At 60.5% G+C, this 23874-nt stretch overlaps 1 protein-coding gene across 2 annotated transcripts; it reads left to right on the top strand.

Annotated features, from left to right (window-relative positions):
- The first annotated feature begins 589 nt into the window (after nt 1–589).
- Nucleotides 590–22977, top strand: COL8A2 (collagen type VIII alpha 2 chain). Of its 2 annotated transcripts, XR_009345229.1 has the most exons (5): nt 590–719; nt 8549–8593; nt 17987–18195; nt 18782–21195; nt 21355–22977. XR_009345229.1 is itself a non-coding variant. In XM_059136795.1 (4 exons), the coding sequence occupies exons 3-4, from the start codon at nt 18003–18005 to the stop codon at nt 20698–20700; spliced, it is 2112 nt and encodes a 703-aa protein (XP_058992778.1). In that variant the 5' UTR covers nt 590–719; nt 8549–8593; nt 17987–18002; the 3' UTR covers nt 20701–22977. The 2 variants fall into 2 exon arrangements, 1 of the variants encoding a protein (XP_058992778.1); XM_059136795.1 differs by having other exon boundaries at nt 18782–22977.
- The last annotated feature ends 897 nt before the right edge of the window (nt 22978–23874 follow it).

Here is a 23874-nt window from a genome sequence, read left to right as displayed (position 1 = left end):
TCCCTGTGCTCTGCTCCTGTCTTCGGTGGATCCCCATTTCCCTGAGGGGAAGTCTAAACCAGCTTCAGCGCGGCCTACAAGATTGCGCGGCATCAGTCCCTGCCTGCCTCTGAACACCCAGGCTCACCTCCCTTGACCCAAAGATGCAGCCCACGACAGCTCCTCCTCCCTCTCCTTTGAGGGCCCGAGCCCTCCACCCTCAGCCGAGGTCACCATTTGCAGGAAGACGTGGACTGGTCTTTTAGGGACCACAACTCTGGTACTGCCCCATCCCCGAACTGACCATGCCTTCCTTAGTGGCAGGGTCTGTGTCCCCCTAGACGGTAACCCTCTGGGGCAGACGGCCCAGACTCAGACACAGGGTGCGCGAGGATGAATGGGAACACGCGGGTGTGTGGGGTCTCTGCTCCGGACGCAGAGAGGGTGGCGCAGGTCGAGGCTGAGCGAGCGCTCTCTGCCGGGCGGGCGGGGCGCAGGCCTTGGCCGTGGCTGTGGAAAGAGGAGGGTGGAGGCCCCGCCCCGCCGTGCCCCTCCCGCCGCCTCGGCACCCCCCTACCGCCCCGCGCCGCCCGCCCACTCCGGCAGCAGCCGCGAGGGGCGGCCGGCAGAGCGACGCGGAGCCCCGCCGGTGCGGACCTCGACGACGCCCCCTGCCCGGAGCCCGCGCGCCCCGGTGGCCCTCGAGGGCCGGGAGCGGCGCCCCGCGGTCGCCCCTGCAGGTAAAGGCGGGGAGGCTGGCGCGGACGCGGGGGTTGGGGGCTTCGAGGGCAGGACCCGGCCTAAGCTGCCCATGAGACTGTCCGGGCCAGCGGCTCCGCGGGGTGGGGATGAGTTGGGGACTCAGGCCAGGGGGTGGGCGCTAGGGTGCGGGAGCCTGTCCCGTTCCCTGCTCCCCGTTTCCCCGGCCAGAGATGCCCAGGCAGAATCCCGGGTAAAGCCGTCTTCTTCCTTCCTCTGCCAGAAGTGGGGGCCCCAGCCACAGACAGCTGGGTGGGATCTCCCATGATGGGGCTCTGGGCACATCACTTCACCTCTGGGAGTCTCTCTTCCCACCTGCGAAATGGGAGCGACCAAGCTTACCCCACAGGGCGGTGGAGGAGAGAGGAGGGGTGAGGGGCCTTAGAGCCCCCTCCAGCCCCAGGCCAGGGAAGCCCCTCAGCTCCTCCCTTCCCCCTCTCCCATCTTTCTCCCATTCCTGGCCCGCTGGCGACCTTCCAGTTCCTCTGTTTTTCTGCTTCTGCCTCCAAGTCCCCTGTGCTAGGTGTTCTGGCAGTGCCCCCAAACTGGAGACTGGTTTGTCCCTACCAGAGGCTCAGCACACCCCCACGGCAGCTCAGACCTGAGACTTGCAGGGGTGAGAGGGGCTGGGATCCGAGGGCCCCAAAACCGCCTTCCCTATCTGTCTGTTCGGGGGCTGGAGACACAGGGGCCCCGGGAGTCCCCGGGTACAGAAGCATTGTTCAGCCAGACGGGCTCCGGAGTTGCCAGCTGGGGAAAGGCAAACCCTCTGAGTTTGCTGGTTGTGTGTGTGTCCCTGTGTGTGAGCCTGTCAGTGCGTGTGTTTGTGGGGTGTGCGGGGGACAGTGAGTGTCCACCAGTATGGTATTAATGTGTATGTCTGTCTCTGTGTGCTTGGGTAAGACCCCCAGTGTGAGAGAACCTGCTGGGTTCCCGGTGATGCCAGTGACTGCCTTCCAGGGGGCCCTGGGGGCCCAGAAGGGCTTCCACCCGTCTGCCTGCAGTGCCTCTTCCTAAGACCTGTGCCCTGTGTCCAGGGTCCACTCCGCCGCCCCCCCCCCCCCGCCCAGTGCCCTTAGCAAGGGCAACTGCCCAAGAGCTGCCACCGGCATTCAGAACGGCTGGGGGCTAGGGGCTGGGGTGGCCAGGGTGAGGGGTGGTCAGGCAGCCTGGGGTTTCTCTCTGGGCACAGACCCTAGCTTCCTGATCTGATGGGGGTGCCCTCAGGGAGCCCATTCTAGAGCCCAGGAGAAGGGTGGGGGTCTGGTGGGCACCAGCTATGGGGGGAGTTGGCGATCTCAGTCAGGCCGCAGATGCCTCCACCGGCCTCCTGCTAGGCTGGGGCACAGCAGCAGATCCTTGGACGATCACCCCAAAATGATGACGGCACACCACAGACATACACGTCACACACAGCTATGCTCCCTACTACTGATAGTCACACACAAATACACGTGTGCACATGTTCGGAACACGCACCACCACGGATGCTAGAATGACGGGCACGTGTGTGTGCACCCGCATTCACACCCAAACTCCTCCAGACGGGTGGTGGGCCCCACTGAGCCCAGCCAGACATACTCAGACAGGACAACACTCACACTCACACTCACACTCAGACACACTCACCAGGGTCTCTTTCTCCGGTTTCACTTTGTCCACCAGAGTGAAAATGAGCGTTTCCGCTCTTTGGCTCAGTGGAAGGGGAAAGAAAAAATGGAAGTAAATGTGTCTGCTCACAAGAGGGAGGGGAAAGATACCAAACAGGGCTGTTAGCCTGACCACCCTCCACGAGCTCCCCTGCTCCTGGTCTGACTCCAGACCCTCCAGTGGCAGGCGTGGGGCTCTCCCTGTGGGACGCTGGGGCCTCAGTGAGTGGGTCCCCCGCCCACACCATGAGTGTGGCCTGAGGGACTTACAGAGTTGGAGTCGAAGAACCAGAGAGGCTCAGGGCCCTCTCCTGGGGTGCAGCTGTGTCCCAGGGTGCCCATCGAGGGGGAGGGAGGCACCATGCAAGCCACAGGGTGGGAGGGAGGGACTCTCCAGGAGGCAGCACCAAAGACACAGCCCTGGCTGGGACCGTGAAGGAGAATGCGAGCTCTGACAAGTGCAGGTGGTGGGCAGGGTGAGGAGAGGCCATTCCAGTCAGGGAAGAGCAGGTACAGAGGTGTGGCAGAGCAAGGTTCTCTTAGGGGACAGTGAGTAACTGGTGGCTCACACAGTGGGGGGACCAGTGGGACTGAGCACTCCTTTGGGGTCAGGTTTCCAAGGACGCTGACCAGAGAAACAGTGCACCCTGGGAGTCTCTGTGGTTGCTCTGGGGACCAAGATGAAAGGGCATGTTATAGGCAAGGACCTCACTGAGGGGCCTGGGCCTTTGGAGGGGAAAGACCATGGGGGCTGAGGTGGGTGGTTGCCATGGGGATGAGAGGAAGAACCAGATGGAAAGGAGGAGGGGGAGAGACTGGTCGGGCCTCAGTGACTGACTGGCCATGGGGGTGAGGAGAGGGTAGGCCAGGACGTTTGCCCCAGGTGGCTATGGCCTATCCGCAGAGGAGGCAGGCGAAGGGGAGAATGTGGGTTTGGACCCAGGTGTCTGGTACGCTGAGATGGTGAGGGACTCCATGTGGGGCGTGGCCATGAGTTCAGGGACATAGCTTCTGGGAGGCCTGGGGTGTGTCCAGAAGCCCGAGTGGGTGGTGAGGCCCTATATGAGCACACGACCGCCCAGACATCACCCAGGGAAGTCGCACTCCCAGAAAGGGAATTCCAGACCCACTCTGTTTTGTGGGCATTTCCAAGGAGCTGGGTGTGGACAGTGGGTCTTGAATGAAGGCAGCGGGGTTAAAGAGGGGAAGAGCTGGCTTGGGCCGTCGGACAGACCTGGGTTACTTTCCATGTGACCTTGGCTAAGCAGCTTCCCAGCTCTGTGCCTCAGTTTCCCTATCTATAAAATGAGAATGCTAATACTCATCTCTGGGGTTGTTATACTTGCAGACAGGCAAGGAGTGATCCCAGGTCACAGCAGTAGCACCCAGGACGTTTACCCAGACTTCTGATCAGTATCGGTTACACTTCTCTGGGTGGATCCTGGGAAGGGACGTGAGAGGACTTGGCCCTGCTTCTGCTGAGATTCTTGGAAAGTTTTGAATTGGGAGGTGACTGTCCCCATGCAGCCTGAACTGGTGGAGATTCTGGGCTCTTGGAGGTCAGGGGGAGTGGCAGAGGGTTCGTGCCTTGTGGGCAGGGCCGTGCTGTGGGCTCCTGGGCTCGTGAGCTCATCCCATGGGTGGGCTTATGGAGACTCCCAGAGGAACCTGCCTGAGGTCATACAGCAAGCGGCCAGTGACAGAAGTGAACCAGAGGCCAGGATCCTGGCCTCAGGCCTCCCTTCCTCCCCACGCTGCCCCGGGAGCAGGGCCCATCAGGTTTCTGGGGCAGAAGAAACTTTGTCCCCTGAGGATTTCTATTATCGCTTCTTTCTGTCCCCTTGGGAGAGGGTCACAGTAAGAGTTTATTGGGCACCTACTGTGTACTTGGTCTATGTTCACATGTCTCATTTAGTCTTTGTCACAATGCTGCAAGGCAGGAATCAGTGGCCCATTTTACAGAGGGTAAAGTGGAGGCTCAGAGAGATTAGTAATCAGGCCACGTGTCACCTTGCTGAGTGCTGAGCTGGGATTCACTCCCAGGTCCATGAGGATGTGAGGCTGATGTTCTTCCCGCTGACCTCCCGGGTCTCTGCCCTTTCCAGGACCTGATTTGGTGCAGAAAGGGATGGAAACTTAACTGCTGAGCATCCACAGAGCCCCAGGCATTTTCACAGCCCAAAGCACCTGCTGGGGGGTGGGGAACATGAGTAGCGGGCATAAGAAGGTCAGGCCTGGAGAAAGGCCAGAAGAGAGGAGCCCAGGAAGGTGTTTTCCAGTAGCTAAGAGCCTGCTGTGGTCCTGGGGGGCTCTACGAGGGAGGACCGCATCTGGAAGGAAGGGATCCAGGGTTCAGGTCTCAGTTTTACCACTGGCTGCTGTGTGACCTCAGGTGACTTCTCCAGGTCCTCATAATCCCATTTATGAGATGGGCCAGTAATGCCGTCCTGCCTCTCCTCAGCGCCTGTGGCGGGGAGCAATGCCGATGTGGAGGGGGGGCACAGGTCATGTCTCCTCTCCCAGGAGGCCTACTCGGTGATGTCCATCCCTGTCCCACAGCCACAGGCCTCAGAAGCTCTCCCTGTGTCTAGCCTTCTTCCCTCCCACCGTGGCGGCTGCTGGCCGTTGTGCAGCTCTGCGTGGGCCCTTCAGGCCACGCTCCTCTGACAGGCGACCGTGGCTCAGCTCGTGGCAAACATTCTTTTCATAGTTCCGGGAGCACAGCAAATCCGGCTGCTTAGCCAGGAATGCAGAGTCCCCTCCTGCAGCGGCAGCAGGGGCTGGGCGTGGGGGGGCATAGGGGGAGCTCCTGGGGGTCAGGCAGGAGGGGTGTGGGGACCCCCACCTTCCCCTACCACCCCCACTGTGCTTCTGCTGCAGGGAGCTGCGAGCCTGCCCTCATCCTCTGCAGACTCCATCAGCTTAGCTCCAGACGCCCACTAACTGGCTGGGTGAACCTGGGCAAGTGACTTCTCTCCGAGCCTCGGTTTCTTCATCTGTAAAATAGGGTTTATAATACTAACTTCAGGGGCGCCTGGGTGGCTCAGTGGGTTGAAGCCTCTGCCTTCGGCTCAGGTCATGATCCTGGGGTCCCAGGACCGAGCCCCACATCGGGCTCTCTGCTCAGCGGGGAGCCGGCTTACCTCTCTCTGCTGTTCCCCCTGCTTGTGCTCTCTGGCACGTGCTCTCTCTCTGTCAAATAAATAAATAAAAATACTAACTTCACACGGCTTTTGGGAGGCACACGGTGATGACAGATATAATAATAGCAGCGAGCATTTATTGAACGTTCCTATGCAGCAAATACCGCTGGACCTTCGCTCTATGACATTAACTCACTTAAATCTCACACATGCTCTATGAATAGGAATTGATCCCCATTTCATGGATGAAGCCGCTGAGGCACGGATGAGCGAGGTCACAGGCTAGGAAGCAGCAGGGCTGGGAGAAGAACCCAGGCAGCTGGGCTCTCAGCTGATATTTCGAGCAAGACGCTCAGCCTGGGCCTGCTCCGAAAATGGGGACTCCCCACCATGAGCCCATCTCCAGGGGAGGCCGACTGTTTGTCTCAGCCCCATCTGCACCTCAGTTTGGAAAGTTGGGATGGGGCGCAGGAGTGGGGCGCACCCTGACCAGTCTCCGTGGGAGCCCCCTGCGGAGAAGCCGGGAGGGGGCGGGTACAGACTGTCCCACCCACCTTGGGTTTGGGATTTAGCCGGCCAGGCCGTGGGCTCCGTGCAAAGAGGAGATGTCGCCAGGGGAGGGGCTCAAGGAGGAGATTAGGAAAGGCAGCTGTGGGTGGAGGTTAAGAAGAGAGTCCCATTGAAGTCGGCTGGGGCCCGGCGCCCACCCACCCCCGGCACACCCACCCGCCCCAGCTTCCCATTTTGCAGGACTGAGGGTGAGCCAGGTGATCCAGGAGGAGGTTTCTGATGCCCTTCCTAGTCGCTGCCCGTCGTGGTTTGCAGCCTGGCCTGTCCCTGTGGCCATCCAGGTTACGGCTGCACAGGTGGGGTAGAAGAGAACCGGGGACAAGGGCCCCGAGCCTGAGGTGTCCCGGAAGCCCAGTTACACGGGCTCTTCAGCCACCTGGGGGCTGAGCGAGCCCCAGAAGTTCAGATCTGGCCCCTGTGCTTCCCAGCCCTGTGACCTTGCTGAACAGATGTCACCCCTCTGGATGTCAGTGCTCCTCTTCGGAAGAATGGGGCAGCAATTCCTGCCTTACAGGGTTAGGCGGGAGTTAGAGGAAATAGTTAGAGGAAGCTAGGAGCCTGCCTCGTGCTGTGTCTGGGGTGCACGGGGCTTGGGATTGGGAGGCTGTTGTTACTAAGGGCTCCTGTGGGGCGGGCTGGGGAGCCAGCTCTAGGCTGGGCCCAGTGTGTCCCCCTGATCCTGATATTCAGGCATATTCGGGCTGCCGCTGGCTAACCCTTGTCATTCCCAGTCACCTGTCCATCAGAGGCCACGGGAGCCTAGATTCAAATTCAGTCTTTACCCCTCATGAGCTGTGGGCCCTGGAGCCCACTACTCAACCTTTCTGTCCCTTGGCTTCTCCATCCGTGAAAAGGGAAGACAAAGGACCCACTTCACTGGGTCGTTGTGAGGATTAAAGGAGATAATCCAGCACAGAAACCCAGAGCCCCACACGTCTTGGGTACCAGATAAACGTTAGCTAAGATTAGCGAGTTCTTTTGTTCCTTTATCTTCTTTTCATTTTTCCCACCCTCTGGATAGGCTTGGGACATCCCCATCTTCACGCCCTCATCCATGCTGTCCTCTCAGCCTGGACGTGTGGCCTGTCCTTGCCACCACGTCATTTAAGGCACAAAGTTATCCTCTGAAGCCCAGAGCCCGCCTGAGTCCTTCCCCGTTCCCTGAGCCCAGGGCTGGGGCTGGGGCTGGGGCAGTGGGATGGAGAGAGGCCGGGCTTGAGCTGGCCGGTGAGAACCTCGCGCTCGGCCGTGGGCCGGCCTGGGCCCTCAGAGAGGAGCCTCACGGCGCACCTCTAGGGTCTCAAAGCTTGATGGTGGGGATGGGGGCAGGTCTTAGCCGAATCCAAGGGAAAGCCTGGGAGCTGCTGGGTTCGGCATCTGGCTGCTTGTGCAGCAAGAGACAGGGCCGGGGTGTCAGAGTTTCCATGGGAGCGCGCAGAGGCGAGCAAGCAGCTGGGGGAGAAAGTGACGCTGCGGCTGGCCTCCCTGCCAGGTGGGCTGGCTAGGTGTCCCCTCCCCACCCACCCGGGGAGTCCCATCTGGGCCTGGGCTCCAGCCTGGGCTCCCTTGTGTATAGCTGTGTGTGACAGAGACGAGGCATGATTGACGGAGGCAGAAATGGGGACCTGGGCATCCATGGCTCTGCCCACCTCACCTCCCCTCTCAGCAACCTCCCGTGGCTCCCCATTGCCTTCCAAAGACATGCAGGCATGGCATCAAGGCTCCTCACTGTGTCGCCCTTGCCTTCTGGGCCCCTGCTTGTCCTGTCAACCCCGTGGTCCTTCTGGACCTTCCCCGTATCTGCCAAGTGGCTTCCCACTGCCTGAAACTCCTTTTCTGACTTTGTCTGCCTTTCAGACTCCTACTCACCCTTCAGGATCCAGTTCTAGTGTCCCTTCCTCCGTGAAGCCCCTGGAAGAGCTCAAGGGGGAGGCAATGGTCCCCCCTTTGGGCTCCTGCAGCTGGGAGATGTCAGCCACTTGTGTGACAGGCCCTTGTCCAATGCTAGTTTAGGGCAGGGCCCGGGGCTGAGCTGTTTCTGTGCCCCCAAGGCCCAGCCTTGGTCGGTTCCTCACATAGTAGGAGCTTTCTCAGGAAGCCTAGCCTGTGGAAGGGGCCCCCCAGCCCAGGGCCCGATAGGGAATAGGGACTTCTCCAGTGTGGATCCTGGTGTGGAGAAGGAGCTTCCTCAGCCCGGGCCCGGGGACAGGAGGAGCTCCACTGCCCCAGCCCAGGCACCCATGGGCTTTGCTAAGTGTGCGTGGAACAAATAAAGGAAGACCGTTCCCTCGGGCTCCCACAGAGGAGGGGCTGAGATTGGGGCCAGTTTCCAGCAGGGGCTCCAGGTAAGAGACCTGCGGCAGGCCCCGGGGGCCCGTGGGTCAGGGTCCAGAGGCTTCTAGGCTCCCGGCAGCTTCCTCACTGTCTGTTTCCCTCTTTCATCCCCAGGCCTTGGCTTTGCTGGGACCTTCGGAGGCCCCTGGGACCTGAGAGGTAAGCTGGATATGGGGGCAGGGTTCTCTGACAGCCGTGGCTGGATGAGGCCGGTGCTTGCTGCTGTCTCACTCGGCTCCCTCCTGCTGCAGCAGAAGCCCCTCCCCGGCTCAGGGTGTCCTAGCGGGCAGCCCCTCTCGCACAGGTGACCTCAGCTCCCTGTGGCCCCAGGCTTTAAAACCCCAGCCCAGCTCGGAAGCAGCTTTTTCTCATTTGTGAACTATTTCGCCCCAGCTCCTTGGCGGGGCCTGTGTTTGCTTGGCCTGCCCGGGTGCAGTGGCCTGGCGGCGCTCCCGCCAGGCCCCCTCCCAGCCCAGCCCGGCTCCTCCTGCCGCCGCCACCGAGCAGGGAAGCCGCGAAGGCTCTGGAATCTTGGCCGGCGCGAGGAGGCAGCGGGCGGCGGGTGGCGCTCCGGAAAAGGCTGCGAATATGAACCAGAAGGCGAGGGACTGGCTGCCATGAAGGAAGGCCGGGCAGGGGGTTGGGGATGGCTGGGGGCTGGCAGTGGTGGGGGAGCATTTCCATGTTCTGTCCGCTCAGAAGTTCAAAGCCTCTGCTGGGAAGTGGGCGATGTCAGCAGCCGAGGCCTGAGCCCCTTGGCAGGGAAGGGCCAGTCCCCTGGCCACCTGCCTGAGGACACATACTGCTCTGAGTCCTGCCCACTGCTGGGCCTCTTCTTCTTCTGCCCCGAGCTGGCTGTTCCTTCCTCCCTGGAAGAGTTTTTTGCCCCAAGATGCTTCTCCCCAGGAGAGTAGTGGGGCTTCTACCTTTTACTCTCAGAGCTGGGGAGCCTCTGGAGCCGGGGAGATGGACCTCATCCTCTGCGGGGAGGGAGATCCCGCCCAAGCCGCCTATGCCCCAGAGCTGAGAAGGACTCTGGAGGAACCACAAAGAACAAAGGCCTCTGGAAAGCCATCCTGTGGGCGTGGCTGGAGGTGTGTGTGTGTGTGGGGGGGTGTCCTAGGCCTGGAGCTGGCACACCCAGGCTGCAGACCCTACTGAACACCTACTGTGTGCCAAGCCCCAGTCAGGGATGAGGCAGGGGTGGGGTGGGGGAGAGGTGCCCAGGAGGAGGAGCTGAGGGAAGGCTGCTTGGAGGAGGAAGCACATGAGCTGTCTTAAATGAGAAATAACATGTTTGCTTGGAGGAGAAAGATCAGAAGGGAACTCTGGGCAGAGAGGGCCGTGAGGCAAAGGCAGCCAGGTAAGCAGGTAGAAGGAAATACTGAATAGGCTGAGGTTTCTGGATATGAGGACACTGGGGCTCAGGGCTGCAGGGGGCTCCTCCCACCCCTAAATGTGGGTGCTTTCCCCAAGGGAGGGTCCATGGCCTTGTCCAGGCTACAGCAATCTGGCTGGTGAGGGCCTATTTTTATCTCTAGTCCATGCCTCTCCCCGTCGAGTTCCAGACCCGAAGTTCTCTGCCTCCTGGATGCGCTGCTGTTAGTCTGAAATGTTCCACCACTACTCCTCTGGACTCTAGAGCTCTGACTGGCCCTCCCAGCCTCCCGACAGCGCAGCTTCCCGGGCTGAGCCCCCTGCGTCCGGGAGCCTCACCTGCAGAGGGAAGGGATGCTGGACTCTTAGCAGATCGAGGCCTGGTAGGAGAGGCAGGGTGGGCAGAGAGCAATGCCTCAGTCCTGCCATCGACCTGGAAGCTGAGGTGGCCCTCAGACAGCCCTGCCCCCACCTGGCGCCCCTCTCCACCCCCCAAGTCCCAGATTCCAGGTGGTTCTTTGGTTTTAGAGCAATCCTTGTGCCTGTGCTTTGAGGCGTGAGGGGTTCTGAGTCTCCGATTGATCCTGAAGGACAGAGAGCTCAGCTCACGGGCGCTGTAGGCACTGGACTCCACAAGTCTCACCCAGCGAGGTCCGACACAGAACTGACGTCAGCTTGAGTATTAGGGCCATAACCGCTGGCCTGCCAGAGGGTCCCATCGAGTGACCCACAGCTAGAGACTTACAGAGGCTAGAACTCAGACGGGGATCGAGGTTCAAGGACATAGGAGAGGAGAGGGACAAAAGGGGTCCCAGAGATGGGCAGAAATAGGACAGTGACACAGAGACGGGATGAGAGAGACACTCAGGAGATGCCTGAGAGGCACAGGCAGGTGAGGCTCTGGGTTTAGTGACACTGAGACACAGAGGAAGGGGCACAGATGGCCGCGGCACACACCCACATGGCGCCTGTAGCAAGCTGCTCCCCACCTTCTTACTCAGTGCATGACCCACGGTGATCTCAGGGTTTTGCCAAGCTCACCATCAACCTCTGCCCGCTCCATCTCCTCCATTTTAATTGATCCACATCCTACTGAGTCTGACGTATGCCTCCACAAAGCCACTCAAATTGCAGAATAGTGTGGAACTTATCAAGTCGGTACTAGGGAGCCACTGGAGAATCCAGAGCAGGGGAGGGCCATGGGCAGAATTGTGTCAAAGTGTGGTCCACACACAGGCAGCATCACCTCACCTAGGAGCTTTTTAGAAATGCAGATGTTGGGCCCTACCCCAAACCCACTGAATCAGGATCCCTGGGCATGGGGCCCAGGAACCTGTGTTTTATCTGACGCACACTGAAGTTTAAGAAGTGTGGTTGGGGGATCTATGGAAAAACAGAAGCTGAGTGAGGATGGCGGGGGAGGCTGCTATGATCATGCAGGCGAGGATTTGGCGACTTAATATAACAAACCTTTACCAACTGGCGGGGATTTTCCTGCGCGGTGTGTTGGGAGAGTATAAGGTCTGTATTACGGCAGACATTATGGGGAGAGAGAGGCAGCAATAGAAGCGAGAGAGGTAGAGGAGGGCCTACAGGATTGGATTGGGTGTGTAAAGGAACAGAGCTGTCAGGTACAGTTGTACAGGTTGGTTACTGTACAAGGGCACCCAGGAAAGGCAAGGCAATGAGAGTACCTGAATCTGCTGGAAGGAGGGGTACCCCTTTCTAATTGCGCTAAGGCACTGTACAGGCTAGAAAGATTCCTCATTGCCCTGTAAGGAAGGAAGGGTCAGAAGTGATGTCCAGATATCTGGCCTGGGCACTTGGGAGTGAGAAAGAGCAAGTAATGGGGAGAAGATAATGACCACAGTTCGGGCAGAGGTGTCTAAGGGCCAGCCAGGTGAAAATGCTCAGCTCAAAGTTGAACATTAGAGTCGGGCTCAGGGCGAGGTCATACCTGGAGACAGATGTGGGAACCCTCAGTGGTGGGATTGGGACTGTAGGCCTGCCTGGCAAGAGCTGGAAACTGTAGAAGAAACATCCAGAGACAAGGGGTGAGGCCTGAGGCAGCTCCCTGGGGCAAGCCTGGGTCTGCAGAGTGGGCAGGGGAAGGGAGTGGAGAATCTGAGGAGGAGCCTTTCCAGGAAGGAGGAAAGCAGGCCCCCAGGCAGGATTCTGCACTGTGGGGGGCAGGGAGCAGAGAGCGATGAAGTTTAGAGACAGTCCTTGTCTGTGAAGGAACTTGGCTGAGAAGGTTGGGGAGAAATGAGGGTGGCTGGCGTCAGGGGTCAGTTGGGCCTGTGTGGACAGGTGATGGAGAGGCTGGAGATGGGGTGGGGGTCATATGCAGACAGCGGGAGGCCCTGGGGAAGGGGTGTGGAGGTGGCTGGGCCTTGAGTAGGCACACACCCTTCTCATCTGAGATTCAGTAGAGGAGTCAGGAGGGGCGCCTGGATGGCTCAGTCAGTTGAGCCTCTGCCTTCAGCTCAGGTCATGATCGCAGCTGGGCTCCCTGCTCGATGGGAAGCCTGCTTCTACCTCTTCCTTTGCCTCCCACTCTCCTTGCTTGTGCGCTCGCTCTCTCCCTCTGTGTTTGTCAAATGAATAAATAAAACATAAAGAAGAAAACAAACAGGAGGACAGGAGAGAGCTCCTTAATTCCCACAAGCGAGGGAGGAGGTGGGGGAGGAGGGCCTGCGGAGCTGCCTGCTGGGCAATGGGGGGCAGGCATCACGCCCAGTGGGTGAGGAGGGCAGCTCCTCTGCTCCTGTGCGAGACCCATGAGTGTACCCTAGTCCTGAGCCAGCTGTGGGACCCCCGGTTTGTCCCACTTCTGGAGCCGTCAAGGGAAAAAGGCCTGGAAGACCAGAAAATGGACTCTGGAACTTTCATACTGGCCTTTGGCAGTAAGTCAGCTGAGATTTTTAAGGGTTTGGAGAAGCTGTTGGTTTGCAGCAAGAGAAACTGAAGTGAGACCGAAGGGAGAACTTTCTGGCCTTCAGGGTAACGGGACAGAGCGGCACACCTGGAGGGGACAATGGCTTCGATCACCTTAGGGAATCCTTTCACAGGTGAGGACACAGAGGTTCAGAGAGGTTAAGTTGCTTGACCAAATCACACAGCTCATACGCAGCTGTGCTGGAACAGGAGTCCAGGGGCTGCCGGCAGGTAGGAGGGCGTTTGGGGTCCCCAGGGCCGGACCCCCGAGAGAGAGAGAGCCTGAGCAAGAACTGCTGCTCACCTGTTGAGGGGGCAGGGACAGGGCTGGGGAGAGAGACAGAGACCGGGAGAAATGAGTCAGGGCCAGAGACCCGGGGAGACAGCAGAGAAGGAGGCTGAGCCGGTGGGGAGACCAGAGGCACCAGGGGAGCAAGCGGGGCTGGCGATCCTGATCCCGCAGAAATGTCTCCACAACAGGAAGTGTCTCATAACATACCTGTGGTTTGGCGGCCCCCGGGCTGCTGTGGCTCCCCACGTTCCCCCAGCCCGGCTGCGATGTGCAGGGCTGTGCAGGACTGCGTTCTGTCCAGCCCCCAGCTCAGGAGGGGGGCCACCAGGGCGACACTGGCTCCCTTCTGCATGGTCCCCGGGAGCCTCCCCCTCAACCCCCCCCCCCCACCATTCCATCTGGACCTCTGGTAGGTCGTCTGTGAAATGGAGGACGGGGAGCAGGCGGCAGGCCTCTACATTCCGTCGGATGGGGGGCTCTGTTGGTCACCCCTGGGACAGCACCCCCAGAGAGCCAGCGTGGGTGGGGAGGGGGTCACTGTTAGCTGGTGGCTCTGCCCCTCCCTCAACCCCCCGTCCAGGAGGAGAGGGGTCTCTATTGGTGGCACTTCTTGCTGCTGGTGCCCCATCCTCCCGCTACCCCGAATGGTTCTGAAAGACCCTGGAGCTCTCTGTGCTCCCAGCCAGCCTCCTTGGCCGCCCCAGGAGGAGGCCCAGGCTGCCACAAAACGCTGACTTGGACAAAACGCTGTTTTACGGGGATTTGTTGAAAAGGGGGAAATCCCCACTAAGGACTTGCAGCTGTGCAAACACCTCGGCTCCCGGCCGCCGCCGCTGCTCCATCCCCTGAATCAGCGTCTCCTTCCGCAGCCCACCTCATGCCCCTGCCAGCCGGGCCTCCTCCCAGCTGCCCTGGCTCCTGCCTTCCCCCCTCGGAGGTCACCAGAGAGGGTGATGGCTTGCCCAAGGTCGCACAGCAGAGCCGGCCTGGAACCCTGATACTGCTTGGCCACCGCTGCTGGAATTGTGAATTCCAAGTGAATTGTTCTTTTCTCTGCACTTTTGCTTCCTGCGCAGGCTGCTCTTAGCTCAAGTTCTTTGACGGAGGCCACGTGAGTGTGCCCTCACCTCTTCCCGTTCTAGCTCACCTGTGTCCTCCTGGCCCAGGCTGAGGGGGGCTCCCAGGGCCATGACACGTATCTGCACGAAGAAAAGGAGCGAGGAAGTTATCGGTGTGGTCTTTAAACTTCCAGTGACCTGAGCGCATCCAACTTCTGTCAAGTGTCGCTGTGTGCCAGCCAAGTCCTGTGCTGGGCACAGAGTGGGGACAGAGAGGGACACAGCCAAAGAGGGCTGCAGAGCTGTGACGGGGCTTACAGGCCTGGGTGGGGACCAGGACAAGTGCCTGACAGGCTTCCCGGGGATAAGTGCAAGGATAAGTCGGAGTCTGGAGGCCCATGTCCAGAAGGCACAGAGCTTCAGGGAGCTGAGGGCAAAGTAGGCCAGTGGAGAGGAGGCAGGGGACACGGAGCACCCAGGCACCCTCGGCTTTGAGGGTGGCTGGGTTGGGGGCAGTGTGTCCCAAGAGGCTGTCACGACGGGCCGTTCCAGGGACATGGTGCCTCTCGGCAGCCCCGTGAACAGGCTCGGCACACTCCTTCTCCAGGCCATGGGCTTGCTCAGCTCCCTAGCCTTCCCTCCAGGAGCTGGAGTGATGTTCTCTCCTAAACCTGCAGGCAGGCAGCCTGGAGCCTGTCTGTCTGTCTGTCTTAGCTGCTGCCCTGTCCTGGCTGCCTCCACTCGGCAGTTCTCGCGGACCTCTGCTCAGATGTGGTTGCCCGCTCTCGCCCTCAGGCACATCGCTGTACCTCCCTGAACATCGGGCTCTTCATCTGCAGAAAGAGAAGTGGGGTGTGTGTGGGGGTCCTCCTTCCCAGGGGCCTTGTGGGAATGGAAGCATTTACTGAACAAAGCACTAGCCGGTGCCTGACCGGAGGCCCTGGAGCGGCGAGTGGGAGCTGCCATCCTCCTGCAGCCCCTGTTCCCTGCAGAGGGGACATCTGCTCCAGGTCCTGTAGCCGTCCTGTCGCCCCCAGCCAGGACAGCACAGCTCACGAGGCACAGGGGGTGAGGGAGGCATGCTTGCCAGAGCCTGGCACGGCCAAGGAGGTTGGAAGGTAGGGAGGCTGCTAGGGGGGCTTGCCTGGGCTCCTGGCTGCACTTGGGGCTCTGGCCTTGGTGTCCTGCCTGCCTGTACTCCCCCACAGTCCTCTGCCTTAAGCCCCCTTCCAGTCGAGCCTGATCTGCCCTCTCGCCCCTCACTGGCCTCAGCTCCGTATGGGAAGAGGGTCAGGGCTCCCAGAGCCAGGGCTATCCTGAGCCCACGGGTGGCGGTGCCATGACCTTCGCCTGTGGCCTACCCAGGCCAGAACTGCCCTCTCACCTCTCCCTGTTTTCTGCTGCAAGCTCCGCCCCCTCTGCCTGCTCCCCCACCCTCCCTGCCCACCCTCCAGGCAGAACATTTTGGCTGTGTGTATGGGTGAGCACCCCTACTCCAGTCCTCCCTCCCCTCCCCTGCCCAGCGCAGATGGCCAGTGCAGGAGGACCCTCATCCTTCTCCAGAGAGGTGAGACCATGTGGTGTGGTTAGGGGCTCGGACCGTGTGTGTTTCCTCACGTGGAGAGCAGGAGAGGCAAGCCTCTCGGAGCTGCAAGGTTAGGGCAGTGCCCGGCCAGAGACTCCATCAGCCAGACCTCCCCGAGGACCGAGCCCATAGGCTGCGGCCTCTTAATCCTGGCGTCAGTCACGGTGCAGACGGTGCAGACGGAACAGGGTGCCTGTGAGGGTGGTGTCCCAGGCAAGGTTCGCGCTGCCTGAGTTGCTGTTTCCACATCTACAAAACGGGGGTAAGAACAGTGTGAGCCTCGGGCGAGTGGGAGGACTCAGTGAGGTAGAGCCCGCAGAGCCCTGGGCTGGAGACCCCCGCAGGTGGCGGACGTTCCTGTTTCAAGCTTAGGGGGAGCTTGAGGGACATCTGCCTGCCCAAGGTCACAAGACAGGTTGATGGCAGAGCTGGGCTGGCAGCTTCACCGGCCTTCTCTGGAGCCCGGCATTCATTCCTTCGGAGCTCAGTGCGATACTGAGCTGGGAGGAACGTTAACCTCAGGACCTAGCCCAGGCCCGGGGAAGGCCTTGCTCCCCACATGCATCCCCGGGTACACGGGTACACAACCCACCCGCAGACCCTCCTGCAGTCGGGCACCCGGTATGGAGAGGCCCCCAGGGGGAGGGGAGCCGGAGCAGGGAGGCAGGGGCCGTGGGACTTTCCTTGGATGTTCCAAGTGCCATGGAGGGGCACCTGGTAGTGTTTCCGACCGCCGGGGCCGCCCCAAGAAGCAGGATGTTAGTACAGCTTTTCAAAAAGGACATCTCAGTTGGTTAAGTTGGGCAGCTCGGTTGGTTAAGCGTCTGCCTTTGACTCCGGTCGTGGTCCCAGGGTCCTGGGATGGAGGCCTGCTTAGCAGGGAGTCTGCTTCTCCCTCTCCCTCCGCCCGTCCCTGCTGCTCGTGCTTGCTCTCTCTCTCTCTCTCTCGCAAAAATAAATGACATCTTCGTTGAGATACAATTCACATATCATACACTTGGCCCATTTAGAGTGTCCGATTCAATAACTTTTTAAAATGTGTTTTAAGATGTTGGCAGCTGTCATCACAGTCAATTTGTGAACATTTTCATCACCTCTGATGGAAACCCTGCCTGCTTGTGATTGCTTGCTTCTCCCCTCCCCACCAGCCCTAGGCAGCCACTAGTCCACTTTCTGTCTCTTTTTATTTACCTCTTCGGGACACGTCGCAGAAATGGAATCGTGTATGATATGATTGTGACCGGCTGCTTCACTCAGCATGACGGTTTCAAGATTTCCCTGGGTCCCAGCACGAAGTGGCACGCCATTGCTTTGCGTGGCTGAATCCTGTCCCACGGGGTGGCTCGGCCGCGGTCTGTCCGTTCAGCCGAGGATGCACATCTGTGTTGTGAGGACATCTTATCCCCTGAGGAAACAGGTTCCCGGAGTGGCAGTGCTCAGGCTGCATGTCCACCTCTAGTCTTCCCCACCCAGGCCTTGTTCTCGGTGCTGGGCTGCAGGCTGTGACAGGGCTAGGCAGGGACACAAAGGGGTGAGGGGTCAGCTTTCCAGAGGAGAAGGTGACAGGTCCCCGCGCCCTGAAGGACGAGTAGGAAATTGAAAGAACATGGAGGGTAGAGAAACAGCAGGGACAAAAGCCCAGAAGTGTCAGGCTGCCTGCAGAGTGGAGAGGCAGAGAAGGGGGTGGTGGGTGAGAGGGTTGGAGACAGGCGCTGACTAGGTTTTAGTCTTTACCCTTGAATCCCTACTAGGCACCACAGCCTTGATCTTGAAGGCAGAGGGGAGCCCCAGGAGGACTCACCAATGTAATGTGAAGTCAGGCAGACCTCAGGGAGACCCCAGTTCTGTTGCCCTTTGGTTTAGTTTTGTCATCTGGAAAATGGGGATGACAGAAATGATAACTTGTTCAAGGCCTGAGAGCTTTAAGGGAGTTCCTGTCTCTGGCGAACTCAGCCCGCCGCTGGGCAGAAAGCAGGCCCAGAACATGGTAGCGGGTCTCGTCATCCAAGGGTCTCAGCAGGGGTGCGCCAGGGTCAGATGCCTGCTCTGCAGGGGGCGTCTGGCTGCCAAGCCGCTGGCATGGGGGCGGCTGAAGTCCAGGGGAGAGGGTGCCCGGGGACGTGCGTGTGGATGGAGAGTCCCGGGCGGGCTTGCGGGAGCTTCAGGGTGACTCTCGCGGACTCGGACACGGCGGGCGTTGCTCGTGTACAGCACCTCCATTCGGATCTTTTGGGGAGTCCCTGGGCCTGGTGCGAAGCCACGCGGGGGCTGGTTTGACGGCTCCTCTCGGTTCCTCCCTGCAGCACGCCCGCGGCCGCCATGTGGGGGGCTCTGCCGCCCCTGTCTTCGCTGCTGCTGCTGCTGCTGCTGCTGCTGCTGGGGTGCGGGCCGAGGGCAGCCACCGGAGGCGGTGCCGGCGGTGCCGCGGGCTACGCGCCGGTGAAGTACGTGCAGCCCATGCACAAAGGACCTGTGGGGCCGCCGTTCCGCGAGGGCAAGGGCCAGTACCTGGGTGAGCACCTCCCCGCCCCGCAGGGCCTTGGACAGCTCCTGACCCCACACCTCCTTGCCTCCTGACCCCCCACCAGCCCCTCCCTGGCCCCCAGTCACAGCCTCTCCATCCCCACCTGAGATCTACACCATCCTTCCCTTTTCCTCCTGACGCTGGTCGGGAGCCTCTGACCTCGGAGTGGCCGGAAGTGGGGCGCGCCCCGCCGGCAGCGGTGGTCTTCGGCGGGAGTGGGGAGGGGGCGGGACGGAAGCTGGCGGGGTGGGGGGGCAGTGGGGCCGACTCCAAGGAGGGCTGCTGGCGCCACCTGGCGGCCATTCCAGCCCACAGGTCGGGCAGGGATGGGAATCCCTCCAAGCTCTTGGGGAAGGTCCCGCCTGGGTATGTCGGGTACTAGGAGCCCCCAAGAGGGCCGTCGGACCTAAACCCCTAAACCCCATCTCCCATGAGTGCTCGGAGGGGGAGAGGGAGTGTGGTCTTTATGAAGAGATGTAGTGTTGCCCCATGGGGGCGTGGGTAGGTGCCACCCATGTCTCCACGGGCGGGGCCCCTGATGGCCCTTCTCTCTCTCTCTCTCTGTCCGCCTCAGAAATGCCTCTACCGCTGCTGCCAATGGACCTGAAAGGCGAGCCTGGTCCGCCTGGGAAGCCCGGGCCTCGAGGGCCCCCTGGCCCTCCTGGCTTCCCAGGAAAACCAGGCACCGGAAAACCAGGACTCCATGGGCAGCCTGGCCCCGCCGGCCCCCCTGGCTTCTCCCGGATGGGCAAGGCTGGTCCCCCAGGGCTCCCGGGCAAGGCTGGGCCACCAGGACAGCCAGGGCTTCAGGGCGAGCCAGGGATACGAGGGGACCAGGGTCTTCGGGGGCCCCCAGGACCTCCTGGCCTCCCTGGACCCTCAGGCATTGCTGTCCCTGGGAAGCCAGGCCCCCAGGGGGTGCCAGGGCCCCCAGGATTCGGAGGGGAGCCAGGGCCCCAGGGGGAGCCGGGGCCCCCAGGTGATCGAGGTCTCAAGGGGGATAATGGAGTGGGTCGGCCAGGGCTACCTGGGGCCCCAGGGCAGGGGGGTGCCCCTGGACCCCCTGGCCTCCCTGGTCCAGCTGGCTTGGGCAAACCAGGTTTGGATGGGCTTCCTGGGGCCCCTGGAGATAAGGGTGAGTCGGGGCCTCCGGGAGTACCGGGACCCAGGGGGGAGCCAGGGGCTCTGGGCCCAAAAGGGCCCCCCGGGGTGGATGGTGTGGGGGTCCCAGGGGCAGCAGGGCTGCCAGGGCCACAGGGCCCAGCAGGGGCCAAAGGGGAGCCAGGAACCCGTGGACCCCCTGGTCTGATAGGCCCCACTGGCTATGGGGTGCCAGGACTGCCAGGCCCCAAGGGGGACAGGGGCCCAGCTGGGGTCCCAGGCCTCTTGGGGGACAGGGGTGAGCCAGGTGAGGATGGGGAGCCAGGGGAGCAAGGCCCACAGGGCCTTGGGGGACCCCCAGGACTTCCAGGATCTGCAGGACTCCCTGGCAGACGTGGGCCCCCTGGGCCCAAGGGGGATACAGGGCCCGGAGGACCCCCAGGAGTGCCTGGGATTCGGGGTGACCAGGGACCTAATGGCCTGGCTGGGAAACCTGGGCCCCCAGGAGAGAGGGGACTTCCTGGGGCCCATGGGCCCCCTGGACCAACTGGGCCCAAAGGTGAGCCGGGCTTCACTGGCCGCCCTGGGGGACCGGGGGTGGCTGGAGCCCTGGGACAGAAGGGTGACTTGGGGCTCCCTGGGCAGCCAGGCCTGAGGGGCCCCTCAGGAATCCCAGGGCTCCAGGGCCCAGCTGGTCCTATCGGGCCCCAGGGACTGCCAGGCCTGAAGGGTGAACCCGGCTTGCCAGGGCCCCCAGGCGAGGGGAAAGTGGGGGAACCGGGAGTGACTGGGCCTACAGGGCCCCCTGGGGTCCCTGGTTCCCCAGGACTCACTGGCCCTCCCGGGCCTCCTGGGCCTCCTGGTCCCCCTGGCGCCCCGGGGGCCTTTGATGAGACTGGCATCGCCGGCCTGCACCTGCCCAATGGAGGCGTGGAGGGCGCTGTGCTGGGCAAGGGGGGCAAGCCGCAGTTCGGGCTGGGAGAGCTGTCAGCCCACGCCACGCCCGCCTTCACCGCCGTACTCACCTCACCCTTCCCCACCTCGGGCATGCCTGTCAAGTTTGACCGGACTCTCTACAACGGCCACAGTGGCTACAACCCAGCCACTGGCATCTTCACCTGCCCTGTGGGTGGGGTCTACTACTTTGCTTACCACGTGCACGTCAAGGGCACCAACGTGTGGGTGGCCCTGTACAAGAACAACGTGCCAGCCACATACACCTATGACGAGTACAAGAAGGGCTACCTGGACCAGGCATCTGGTGGGGCTGTGCTCCAGCTGCGGCCCAACGACCAGGTCTGGGTACAGATGCCATCGGACCAGGCCAACGGCCTCTACTCCACTGAGTATATCCACTCCTCCTTTTCAGGGTTCTTGCTCTGCCCCACATAACACCACGGGGGCCTTGCCTCCTTGGCCTCCTCCTCTTTAGTGGTAGAGAGACCTGCTCAGTTACAAGAACCTCCATTTAAAGAAAAAACCAAAGGCTGAACAGATGTGGAAGCAGAAGCGGCCGTGGCCTTGGCCCGAGGAGACTGGTTTGGTTTCTCCCTCCACGCAGGCTGAGGTGGTTTCTGGAAGAGGCTGGCCTGAGTTCCTCTCCCCCAAGTGTCTGCGCAGTGTGTGGGTTGCGCCCCCGCTGTAGGCAGGCCCCCAGGACACTCAGCCCCGCTGTCGGAGCCCCCTGCCCTCTCAGGAGTCCTGGGCTCTGCTGGGTGGGGAAGGATGCTGCTTCTCTGGGTCAGAGCGTTGAGGGGACTGAGCTTCCCATTCCGTTCCGCCAGGGAGACACAGGCCCAAGCCCTGCCCTTCCTGCTGGCCCCCAGACGGCACCTCGGATCTCGGCTGGGGCTCTTCCAGCTCCCCTGGGAATTCCAGCAGCAGATGGTGGGTCCCATGAAGAGTTTTTGCTTCCGGGGGAAAGCAAAGGGTGGGGGGCATCGAGGTGGCTAGAGTGGATGCCTTGCCAGGACTGCACCCCCAGCGCGATGCTGTGGCAACAGGCCTGTCCATGGCAGGTGCAGGAGCTCGGCCCCTTCTCTGCAGGCTCCTGGAAAGGGCCAACCCCGTTTCTGCTCCAGCTGCAGCCACAGGAGCGGTGGTTTGTGACGGGAGGAGCACGGACCTGGGACCCGATGGCAGCCTCCATCTCCCAGGCTGCTCCCGCCCACTGGCTTTGCTCAGCAGAAGCGCAGTCGCGCAAGCCCTTGGGGACTGACTGCTTCAGCAGGCACGGGGCAGGACCGACCAGCGGCGAACTCAAGTACCCTCCCTCTCCTTTCCCCTGCTGGGGGAGGGCTGATTTCTTCATACAAAATTGTAAGGTATCCTGCCCCCCGCAACCCAAGTGTCCCCAAGGCAGAGAGCCTCTTTTTCGGCCCTCGGAACAAGGTACACACAAGCTCGGGGATGATGAAGGCTCCCCCCTGCTTCTCCTTAACAAGAACCATATGGTGGGTATGTGTGTCTACTAGAGGGGTTAATCTGAGGGGGCTTCCTCTCCTCCCCTCTGGTTCCAATTTCCTGTTCTAAGCAGGATTAGGGCCCAGAAGGCTGGGACTCTGAGGAAAACAGTGCCAACAGTCCTCCTTTGGAATGAGTTGACTCGGGATGTTTCTGCCGTTTTTCCCAAGCAGAGCACCCCCTGCAGGAAACGGACAGGATCCCTCTCCTATCTGCTAGTTCAAGCTCAATGGATAAAGCTGAGATTAATGCTGGGGCAAAGATGGCCACTTTCCGGGGGCGGGGGTGGGGCTCGGGGCCTCTCCCTCAGCCTGCCGCAAGCCAACCCACGTCTCCGTACCAAGTGTGAACTGGGGTCACGCAGTGTGGTCTTCCACTGCTCTGATTCTGGCCGGCACCAGACTGTCCATGTTGGACATGGTGGTGGCCGAATTTTGGTTCGCTGAGCTCTGGGTTCCTGGACCGGCCTCCTCCCAACCCACTTCTCCCAACAAAGCAGGCCCCTTGACCGCTCGCTTTGTCTTTCAAAAGTGAAACCCAAAGCTGTGCGAGGGACACTTGAACAGCTTTTGGCTGGGCCTCATGGTGGATCGCTTGATCCCGGATACCCAAGAGAACTAAAGAGTCACACCAAGCCTGGTGGGGTCCTTTACTCAGCCTCCTTCCTGGGCCAAAGCTGCCACCATCTGACCAGCTAGGGAGGGGTTCCAATGGGTGGAAATTCATTACCTCTGAGGGGGAGCCCAGGGGACTAAGGAGGGCACTGGGGAAGCCAGAAAAAGAGCTGTTTCACAGAACTTAGCTTCGGCTAAATGTCATTCCAGAAGCCTTTGGGGGAGGGGTGCCTGGTGTTTCCGAAATGTCTATGGGAATTTAGTTCCAGGTGTCCACTTGACTAGCTTTGATAAACGATGCCAAGTTTTAACTATGAAAACTATGGTACTTTGGTGCATTTTTTATATTCTGATTCCTAGGTTGTTGTTTTTTTAAGATTAAGGTTTGAATGTTTTCATTAGTAATTTCATTTCTAACCTGGTATAGGAAGCTTAGTTCTCTACATACCTATTATGTGCCCTGTGTCACAGATTTGGGAAAAATGCACTTGGGAATCGAAAAGGGGGGTGGGGCTTCTTTTTGAAAAGAAAAACAGCAGTATTGACTGTCTGTACTGACACAACTCCAATAAAACCTGTTGTATGAACAGCGCCATGCGGGCCTGGTAGCGATGCATGGGGGTCTCAAGCCTCTGGGGCTCTTGCTCTGCGCCTTCTCTCAAGGAGCATGAGTTCCTCCCCAGGCCCCCAGCCGGGCTACTGTCGCCATGTCAGAAATGCTCCGTGATCCTAGGCTGCCAAGCCTCTGCACCACGGAAATGCCAAGAGGCATTTTAGACAATCAAAGCAAGACAGTGACTGGAGCTGGGGCAGATGCTCCGAGCTTCCCTGGAACATTCCTGCGAGCTCTCGGGGTAGTGGAGCATGACAGCTGGCTCAGGGTCCCAGGGACCAAGTTTCAACATTTGATAGAAATTATGAATGAAATCATGAATCTTTGATCTTGAGGGTGGGGGCCAGTGCCAGGCCCACTGCTGAAGGCCAGACTCGGGGGGTGCTGTCCATGGCAGAAATCACCTGCCCACAGCCTGCACTGCTCAGCAATAAAGATCTGTCCCTGGCTTGAGGAATGGGGACAGCAAACCTGAAACAATCCAAGCTCTGAAGAGCCCCGTGGTTTGCCCCAGCCTGGCAGGACACCATCTCAGCTGAAAGCAGACCTGCCCATCAGTCCGCGGACCTCACGCTAGTTGCAGAGCTTGGCGTGCTTCTCTCCACTGAGCCCGGAAGGATAACTGGAGAACATCCCTAGTTGGAGCGGAGGGGTCTTCTCCCTTTCGATTTTCTTTTCTTCAAAACAAATGGTGTGTAAAAACTTCCTTTCAAGCCAAGGCCTCTGACTGGAGCTCAAGATAAAGACAGGCCCAAATCCTTCATTCCACCTAGGACACCAACACGATGCACCCTCCTCACCCGAGGGTCGGCAGTCTGGTGGGAGGGGGTGCCCTTTGCACCCTCCTACTGGGGTCCTGCTCTTCGGCCAGCTGGA

This window comes from Mustela lutreola, chromosome 10 (assembly GCF_030435805.1).
Source record: "Mustela lutreola isolate mMusLut2 chromosome 10, mMusLut2.pri, whole genome shotgun sequence".
In the NCBI taxonomy this organism is placed as follows: Eukaryota; Metazoa; Chordata; class Mammalia; order Carnivora; family Mustelidae; genus Mustela; species Mustela lutreola.
Note: the sequence above shows the minus strand (reverse complement) of the source record. Positions and strands in the feature narration are given on the sequence as shown.